The 9,959-nt window shown below is 43.7% G+C and overlaps 1 protein-coding gene across 2 annotated transcripts; it reads right to left on the bottom strand.

Annotated features, from left to right (window-relative positions):
• Window positions 1-240: 240 nt before the first annotated feature.
• DDAH2 (DDAH family member 2, ADMA-independent) lies at window positions 241-8,208 on the bottom strand. Of its 2 annotated transcripts, none has more exons than XM_077285931.1 (7): window positions 8,191-8,208; window positions 5,819-6,232; window positions 5,606-5,705; window positions 5,020-5,093; window positions 3,126-3,245; window positions 2,856-2,999; window positions 241-2,145 (listed from the first exon to the last, which is right to left on the bottom strand). In XM_077285931.1, exons 2-7 carry the CDS (start codon window positions 6,080-6,082, stop codon window positions 2,029-2,031), a joined length of 819 nt encoding a protein of 272 aa, XP_077142046.1. In that variant the 5' UTR covers window positions 6,083-6,232; window positions 8,191-8,208; the 3' UTR covers window positions 241-2,028. The 2 variants fall into 2 exon arrangements, with proteins under 2 accessions (XP_077142046.1, XP_077142045.1); XM_077285930.1 differs by having other exon boundaries at window positions 7,278-8,207.
• Between the last annotated feature and the right edge of the window lie 1,751 nt (window positions 8,209-9,959).

Below are 9,959 nucleotides of genomic sequence, written 5' to 3'. Positions count from 1 at the left end.
GTGGATCAGAGGTGCACACCACTCCTAAGACGTGCTTGTGCCTCTTACTGAATCAGGAGCTTCTGACTCCTACACAATCTTACCAAGACCGGTGAGAAAAGTTGCCAATCTTGTGAACCGTAGTAAGTGACTCTGCCTTGTACATTATGTTCAGTAAGCATTCACTACTATGAAGTGATATTTCAAACCATCCATTCCCCCAATGTTAGAAATTAGAAGAAATGTATCAGACAGGTAACGTAGTCTTGAAGCAGTTTATTTATAAATTCAAAAGTGTTAAACAAAAATAAACTCAATTTCCAGCATATATTAGATGAGAGAACAGAGGGTGACGTAACGTACAAATCCTCCAAATTAACAGAAAATGCATTCAACAAGCGAAAAAACAGTCACTTGCCGAAACCACAGGTTTATACCCTCCCCATACCACCATCCAAGCAGAAATAGCACCAAAAGGCAAAAATCAGCAGATCTCCAGCCAAGATCCGGACAGGCGGGTTGGCCGCTGACATTCAAGATGAAGTGACAAGACAAATGGTGAACAAGTGTCAGAATAGGTGCATCGCCCCCTAGTGGTCAACTGGCTCATTGCTTTAGTGCAGTGTTCTCAGACCTGTGACTCTTCAGCTGCAGAAAAACTACAAACCCCAGCATGCCCTGATGGCTTACAGCTGTCTCGCTAGCCTGTTTTTAGTTTTGAAAATGGAACTTTCCCTAACCAACATGTATGGAGATATCTAACTGGTTGAAACCAAACCACCATTTTCCCCCTTGGCCCAAACTTTAAATAGTATTCTGTCCTGAAACAAAAAAAAAAAAATTCAACCTCCCATAAGATAAGTGATCGTCTATTTAAAGGGATGCTCCAACCTTTTTATACTACGAAAATCTGATGAATAGGGCACCAAGAGCTATGATCACCACTACTTTTGACTTGACCCCACCATGGACCAAACTCAAATTCAAAGGAAAGGTTTTAGGAATAGTTAGTGGCAGAACAAAATTCAGATTTTTGGCACCACCTTAAAAAAATGACCACCATGAAGAGTAGGGGGCAAATTCACATTAGGGCTCTGGGAAGTTTACTGAATATAATAGTCCTCCTGACTATACAGGAAAACTACTTGACATCAGGAAGAGAAAATTAAAAAAAAACAAAAAAAAAAAAAACACTGCAGTCAAGTTTATATTCCCTTTAAGCCACAGTATTACTACATTGCTGTAGAAACTGCTTAAGGGGGTTCCCATCTAAACAAACCAAAAACTGATTAATAAAGCAAACATTCTAGAAAAATTGAATTAAACACTGAACAAAAAAAAAAAAAAAAAAAAACACGAAGTGGAAATCTAGAAACTCACAAAACTGGGACAGACTCATTGCTGAGCAACCTCTTTATTCATTAGGCCCTGTATTGAAAAACAAACTTCTTAACACTTGGTGGTAATTAAGCCACATTATCCTCCATCACAGCTGGCGCCATTAACCATATTTTTCTAGACCATAGAAATACCAACAGTTTTAACCGTAGAGTAGATTGCATTCTTCAGGTGCTCATGAGCACCATCTAGTGGTCATATAAGACATTACAGCGATGTAGGCTTGAGCTAGATATTGGTAGAGAAAAAAATAAAAATAAAATCCAAAAAAAAAAAAAACAGTCCTTGAAAAAGCCTGAATGTTCTGATATGGGTGTATTTTTGCAGGAATGTTTTATTTATGAACTATATAAGCCAATAAAGAGTTGACATCCCACAATAACCGGATTCAGTTCTCAGGTGGGCATGTCCATGTCCTGTCATCTATAGGAAGAACTGAAAAAAAAAATAAAAATGATATAAGTAACTCCATATAACTAGTGAAGTCTACAGGCAGCCTCAGACTGTTCCTAGATATGTAGAAGCACAGCGCTACAGGCTGCGCGCGTCGGGGTAACATGTATGAGACCAGTAAACCCAGAGACGGATAGGTTTTGCTGTATGATGCTATAGGAGGGAAGGCTGCCCCTATACTACCAGCGGGCCGACCACTCAGATCTCCGGCTTGCGATTTATCAGTATAGAGCAGGAGGTCAGACATCCTCCGATCTTCGACACCTCTGTGCAAGACGCTGGGACCAGCGTGTAATCTGTCAGCTTCTGAAAAACCTAGAAGTAAATATATAAGTATTACACCTAGTACGCCAGCATTAGTAATCAGATTTATCTATGCCATGTACAGAAACACCTGCAGTAGCCAATACGGTGTCATCTATACATGTATGACAGTGCCCAACGCTCAGCAACCTCTGCCACGCCAGCTGTTCCAGAACTACAACTCCCAGTATAGCATGACCACCTCCAGGTTATTTTAATGTCAGATTAAAAATTTAGTGTCGATTAGTTAATAGAATTTATGGTGATAATAAAATTATGTCTGATGCCACCACTAGGTGGCGCTCACCTCATACAGCTCCCATTGATCCCCAATTGTCTACTGTGTGACGGGAGCTCCCCTAGTGGAAGCAGAAGGAATAGATTGTGCTTTTCTGATACTATGCTTGAAATATCAAGTACAATAGGATTGCATCATGAAAAATTGAGAGCAGAATACAGCACCCATCTACAAAAAAAAATAATAAAAATTGTAAGGCTTTTTGGGAGACATTACAAAGCACAGTGGTGTACATAGAGAAATAGGGGTCCTATAGCAAAGGTAGAAATTAGGGTCTGATTGACAGCACCACCCACGATGACAGTACCGTGCCTCTATTACTACCTATTAAAACAGTCGGGACCAATCTGAAAAGCCTACCCGTCACCTGTGGACGCACAGCAGCAGCATCTATGGCACGGCTGCCCACGGACAGGACACTCACCTGAACACTGTTTGGATATTCCTCCGCACTGCGATGAACCAAGATGTTGGATTTGGGCCCCACGCGAGCATAGATGCAGTTGGCGGCAGCGTCGTCGGGCACAGTCAGCGTCTCGTAGTGATGATCCGTCAGCTGCTCCATCATCTGATATAGAGAAAGGTCGCCATTACGTTTCCTCATTGCATTATTTATACAGAGAGCGGGGAGGCGAGCAGATACTTCTACCAGGGGAATGCTGACTGTTTCCACCTGCTGACAATCCAGACTTGCCTTCAGAGCTCTTTTCGCTGTGTTGCTGCTGCCGATCACCAGGGTGTCAGGGCCGGCCATACTGCAGAAGCTTTTCAGGTGTAGTTCTCCTGTAACTGGTACGATTGAAACTGCATAATCCTAGGAGAAAACAGTCCAGACATCTTTACAGGAGTTATACGGGTCACCAGGTTCTTAATGAACAGTGAAAGTTTGGTTGGAGATCTCAGCTCCAGGAACAGACTGGCCATTGGGCAGTTCTGGCAAATGCCAGAAGGGCCGGTGCCAGTAGTGGGCCGCTGCACGCCGACTCACCCTTCACCCCCCCCCCCCAGCCCCGCATTCAACTATAACGTTGTCTATGACGCCGATACAGTTGAATGCAATGATGGAGAAGAGTGCGTCCACTGACGCTCCCTCTCCCATCATTCCCCGCTCTGCCTCTGACACTGCGGGTGCGCACGCACTCACTGTCCCAGGCAGTGCAGCAGACAGGAGCACGATGAGAGGTGAGGAGTTTTTTTTTTTTTTTACTGGACTGTGGGGCCAATCTTTGGGGGGGAGGAAGAAGGATAGATGTGGGCTCTGCTACATACTGCTATGTGGGTAGTGCTATATACTATGGGGGGTATATTATATTCTATGGGGGAGGCCGAGTTATATACTATGTGGCTGTTCTATACTGTTGGGGTATATTATATTATATTCTATGGGGGAGGCTGTGTTATATAATGCAGCCCCCCCATAGTATATATTATGGGGAGGTGGGCTGTATTATATTCTATGGGGTGGCTGCATTATACTGCATCAAGGACTATGGGGAATACATTATACTATATGAATAACTATGGGGTGCATTATGCTATGGGAAGTGAATTGTACTACATGGATGACTATGGCGGTGCATTATACTATATGGAGCACTATGAGGAGTGTATTAGGCTATATGGAGGACTAAGGAGTGTATTGTACTATGTGGAGGACTGAGCAGAGTATTTTAATATATGGAGGACTATAGGGAGTGTATTATACTATATGGAGGACTGTGGTGCACATTATAATATATGGAGGACTGTGGTGCATTTTACTAAACAAGTAAAAAGCTGCATATTCAGATTGTTTTTGCTGGAACAAAAATTGTTCTCAGCAGCACATCGCCGGCGTAAACTGTAGATGTGCTGCTGATAACATGATACTGTATGGTGATCTGTTAGTGATCGATTAGTGATCGTTCTGTCCCATCATTATTCCTCAGCTGGTGGAAAGAGGCCAGGAAACAAGTGTTGAACTTCAGTATTGTCAATCAAACTCATTTAGTGGCCTGAACTCAGCACTTATAAATGCAACCAAAATGCTTGTGTGATGTGCGATATGTTAGCATTTGGGCCCCCCCTCCCATTTTAAACTTTGCCTAGGCGTAGGGCCCCACTTTGCCTAAAACCAGCCCTTCCCAACAAGTGTACAGAGATATTATACAGTCACCATGTGACAAGTGGGCCTGTGTAACTTCAAATGCCAGGGCTGAATTTTAGTCCCAGTCCGGCCCTGCTCAGCTCTGTTGCCTCCAGGAAGCTTGAAGAAGGGACAGGTCAGTGAGCCAACAGGAAGACAGCAAGCCTAAATGTCAGTGGGGTATAAAGCAATGTGTAACTGTTGGCTAGGACCTTTGTGGGTCAATCCAGTACTTACTGGCCATACACATTAGACCAACCCGGGGACTGGCCAGACATCTGGTGTGTACAGAGACGTCCAGACTTTTTACCCCATGACAACGGTAAAGGAGGATCAGGTTGATAAGTACAGAGCCGAGTACAACCATCGCCCAGTGAAGTGACAACTCACATTAAACAATACTGACGTCAGGGGAATCAATATGGAAGTGGTACCAGAAAGACGAGAACATTTGGTTTACTACCTGGTAGGTTTTTGCCACAACCTCAGCACCTTGGAGATTGGTCCACTTTGACAAGCCCACAAAGATTTCTGTACCTGCAAAAAAAATGTGAATAAAAATTATTCAAACCATAGATCGAATGAAGCCAAGCAATACCAGAGATAGCCAGTGGTGAAGTGTGGCATGGTTTCTGACAACAAACCCTGAACTTTAGAATTTTACATGCAGTTTCACATTTCTTAAGGGATTCATATACTTTCATATCCACTTGTCTAGAGCTCCAGTGCCCATATGGAGAATTTTTTTTGTGTATACAGCTCCTACACATACCCATGTGTCTCCATGGCTATAGACTACAAACTTGGCATCTGCACAGTATGGAACAGGCAGAAACATTGCTTATGGAGGGTGGAAGTGGGCAACTCACCAACACGGGTTTAAACCAAAAGGTACCGTCACTTTTCAATACTTCTACGCATCGTTTCCCCCCCATGAAAACATTTCTATATTTTTTGTAATATCCATTTTTACCACCTGACCTTAAAGGTTCTCTCATGCTGCACCAGTCTTCTCCAACCTTCTTCCCAAGGCTCAGAGCATCTCTCACCTGTAAAGAGGACATCGCTGGCATCCAATGTGGCACTTTCATCTGTAAGTTCATAAACTCGAAATTTCAACTCTTCGAACAACTTGTGCAAACCTTCTGTCTGAGGGGAAGACAGAACAGCGAAGGGTGAGGAGCAACAAACAAACAGATGGCAGATTATGAAACCAAGATGGGCTGTGTACGTAGTCACCTAGACTGGCAGACAGAACTCACCTCTTTTCTTCTGGCGGGGTTTGCCGGACGGGTGATTAAAGCCGTATCTGCTATTACTATGGCCATGTCGCCAATTAGTTGCCCTCGGGGTAGATCTTCATTTGGAGGAAGCTCCATCACCTGGAGCCCTAGTTTCTGTCTTAAGATGCCAGAGAAGACACCACTTTCCCTCTGCGCCCTTGCAAGGTCCACCTTCCCGTCCGCTTCCTGAGCCAGAGAGGAGGGCACCCCTCTGACCACAGCATGGGTGTATCTACCAGTCATTTTTATTTTTTTAAGCCCCAGGTAGGGGAACACCAAAAGATCTGTCCTTCAGCCCTTTTTTTCTGCAGCTATCGGTTTTCCTCACGGTCTCCTACGTGGATGAGTTTCTCTTGTCCCTGCACCTTCTTGTTTCCTTCCTGACTTCACATCCTGCAAGAAGAAGGAATGACAGCAGTGTCCAGAAAAGTATATATTGACACTCAGCAGTCACCAAGCGGGTGACTAACAATGCGTGGTCCGAGCAGCCATAAGGCTAAATTTGGTACCAAAACTTAGGAGGTGATAAAAGCTTCTGGGTAACAGCAAAGCCCCCGGAAATATCGGGACATTCCAGCACTGTGATAGAAGCAGACAGTTATAGATGACAGACCGGACCTCGGATCTGAGCAAGTGGCAAATATTAGAAATACCAGGCCTCTCGGCCTTGCTGTCTCCGGACACCACCCTCTAGAGCCACTTACTGTTCCCCTAATGGCAAAGCCTCTGCTACCCAAAGCTTATGCTGAACCTGCTCTGGACCCCCATCCTGAACTTAGGTGGGTTAAGAAGACCACTTGTATTCTCTTTTCGAACCTTTTAACCCATTGACTGCCGATAAGAGTGCCATGCGATACCCTTCCAACAAGTCATGGGAAAGGCATGGCACCCAATTAACCTGCAAGATGTATTTGGGTACATGCAACATAACCCTTTGCCATCATGCAAGGATCCTGCACCTCCCAGAATTAGACAGGTCAATCATGGCCATACAACGTGGCAACCCAAGGGTTACAGGATTATTATGGACTTCCAAAGGGCTCATAATGACTATATAACAATAGATGTGAGTGGTCCCAACTCCGTTATTGTAAGTCCCGGACCCACTGGATCACAAGGATATTAGGGATTGCATCGGGCTGGTCTTACTTTTAACCCTTTATAGAGCAGATAAGTGAGTTTGAAGCAGATGGCAATAAAGAAGGGAGGGATGGAGGAAGGGAGGGATAGGAGAAAGCATGCACTGGACATGAAGTCACAGGGTGGAGAGACCCCACCAGACACAACCGGGTCACCTCCAGCAGAGACCGAGGGGATGGGAGCAGGACAGGGAGTGTGTGCAGGGGGTGACATGCAGCAGGGCTGAGGGGCTGTGACAGCAGGGAGGAGGGTGAGGCGCACAACAGGGCCAGAGTACAGGGAGGGAAGGGGCACTCACCACAGGGAGGACAGGGTCCAAACACGTGACAAGTCCTTGTCCCCAAACCGCAGAAAGCTGGGGGTCACCCAGCCCAGATCGTCCCTGCTGCTCCCCCCTTCATCCCTCCCCTCTGTCTCTCTCCATCCCTCCCTCCAGCAGTCCTGGCTTCCTCCTCCTCCTCCCAGAGCAGCACTCACTGGAAATAGGAGGGAAACCAGCACAGACTCCAATGTGTCTCACACATGCAAGGGTGGCAGTCACATCAGGCCCTGGTGCCCAAGAAGAACCCAAAGGGCAAAGAGACCATTACTATTAAAGACCCACAATAGTTGGGGGTCCCTTTAGTGTTTTTGCATTGGGGCCCACAAGCTTTAAGTTACGCACACAGCACCTCTCTAGAAGTAGACAACGCTTGCAAAGATGCTGCGTGCCCCTCTAGACATGCACGCACCTCTCTAGACAAGCACACCCACCACTCTAGACACACAAACCTGCCCCTATGGCCCACTGTGGAAACATATGCATGCACACCTCTAGGCATGCACACCCACCCCTTTGTAGACAAGCATGTAAAGACGCTGCACACCCCTCTATCCATGCATGCACATCCCTCTATCCATGCATGCACATCCCTCTATCCATGCACACCCCCAACTTTCTAGACACATGAAGAGAAACTGCACACCCCTCTCTAGACACATACCCCACCACGCCCAAATTAATTTAGTCTTTTTGCTTTCTGTGTTAGATGCCCCTACAGTCAGTTTCATCTATAGCTCCTAACTACTTTTGGATACAAGCTTATGCCAAATTTCTTACCTTTGCACTCACAAACCCCAAAATTCAGTATACCACCTGTACTAAATACTAATCATCCACATAACCCACCTCTACCAAACCACTAACCACACTCTCATGCCACCCAATTCACCTTTCACAGATCTCCACACAAGAGCAACTATGCTCATTAACTTTATAGCCTACTGGGTCTGTAATTAGGGAGGGGGGGGTGATTACAATTAACCCCTCAATTACTAAGCACGTCTGCACTAGTCTATGGCTAATTCTTGCTCAATAGGAGTTGTATCCTCTGAAAGCTTATAATCAGGTTACTTTATGCAAGATTCTCCAAAACTGTCCTTGCTCAGGGTTTTCTGTAAGGACACTGCATGGCCACACACAGCGTCCCTATGGGTCTTCGCTATGGTCATCAGGTGATGCAGACATTTTTAATTTTTGCAGTTTTGTTTTTTTCTCTCTCCCTTTTCAAAGAGCCATGACTTTTTTTTTTTCATGACCATATCAGGGCTTTATTTTTTGTGCCATGAGTTGTAGCGTTGAATGACACCAATCACTTTGTCATATAACATGTTGGAAAAAAATTAGAAAAAAGTTGTGTGGAGAAATGTTAAAAATCCCTGCAATTTAATCATTGTTTGTTTTTTTATTTTACTTATGTCATTCTTTAAGTAGTAAAAATGACATGATTCTCCAGGTCATTGTGATTATAGCGATACCAAACTTTTTTTACATTTTAATTTCCAAGGCTACTTTCACACATCAGGTTTTTTGTATCAGGCACAATCCGGCGAATGTTGGAAAAAATGGATCCGGCACAGATTGTGAAAAACTGATGCGACGGATCCGTTTTTTCGACGGATCCGACTAGCATATCCAGATAATTGGCTAAAAAAAATTTGGAGCATGCTCAGTTTAAAAAACTGGAATCCGGAGCCGGAATCTGTCATTTTCCAGATCCGGCACCTTCTGGCTCCCATAGGCTTCCATTCCAGCAAACAGCCGTAAGCGCCGGATCCGGCGCTTTCGGCTTTTTCGCCGGAGACAAAAAACGTTGCTATGGACGTTTTTTCCGGCGAAAACCGTAAGAAACGCAATGTCATCCGGCACTAATACAAGTCTATGGGAAAAAAAACGGATGTGTGAAAGTAGCCTAATTTAATGGTAAAAAAATCAGACCTTTTGTCTTTAAAAAAAAAAATATATATATATTGTGTCACTATTTTCTGAGACGCATATCTTTTTAATTTATTTTTATTTTTCCATCGATTTAAACTGTATGCGGGTCTTAGTCTTTGCGTGACAAGTTAACATTTTTTCATTGGTAGCATCATGGGACAAATATGGCGTTTTGATCGTGTTTTTTTTTTTTAATTGCATTTTCTTTAGGCAGTTCAAGATGCAAAAAAAGGCATTTTTGGTGTTTTTCTTCTATCTCTTTTGACAGAATAATTTAATATTTGATAGATTGGACTTTTATGAGCATGACGGTACCAAATGTTTGTTTTTTATTATGTTTTTTTTTTTTTATAAATTGGGAAGTAGGTTGAGATAAACTTTTATATGCTTTAAAATTTGTTAAACATGTTTTGATTAATTTTTAAATGATCATTTACTCCCTATAAGGGGCTTGAACATGTAATTATTTGATCGCTTATACTATTAACTGAATTAGTCCATTATCCCGTAGAATGTAAGTCCGCAAGGGACAGGGTCCTCTCCCCTCTGTACCAGTCTGTCATTGTAAATTCGTTTACTGTAAATGATATCTATAACTCTGTACGTAACCCCTTTCTCATGTACAGCACCATGGAATTAATGGTGCTATATAAATTAATAATAATAATATAGAAAAAAATGAAGGACCCCACAGAAGAGCCAAGATGGCTGCTGCCCCCATTA

This window comes from Ranitomeya variabilis, chromosome 2, assembly GCF_051348905.1.
Source record: "Ranitomeya variabilis isolate aRanVar5 chromosome 2, aRanVar5.hap1, whole genome shotgun sequence".
Classification (NCBI taxonomy): Eukaryota; Metazoa; Chordata; class Amphibia; order Anura; family Dendrobatidae; genus Ranitomeya; species Ranitomeya variabilis.
The sequence above is the reverse complement of the archived record's forward strand: the minus strand, read 5'-3'. Positions and strand labels throughout refer to the sequence as shown.

Bases quoted from the DNA above. Each gene is read 5' to 3' on its own strand.
- DDAH2 (XM_077285931.1), bottom strand. From the start codon at position 6,082: ATGACTGGTAGATACACCCATGCTGTGGTCAGAGGGGTGCCCTCCTCT. The intron at 5,706-5,818 runs GTGAGTTCTGTC...TCTTCCCCTCAG, and splicing joins ACCCCGCCAGAAGAAAAGAG to ACAGAAGGTTTGCACAAGTT. The intron at 3,000-3,125 runs GCAAGTCTGGAT...TCTCTATATCAG, and splicing joins CAGCGAAAAGAGCTCTGAAG to ATGATGGAGCAGCTGACGGA.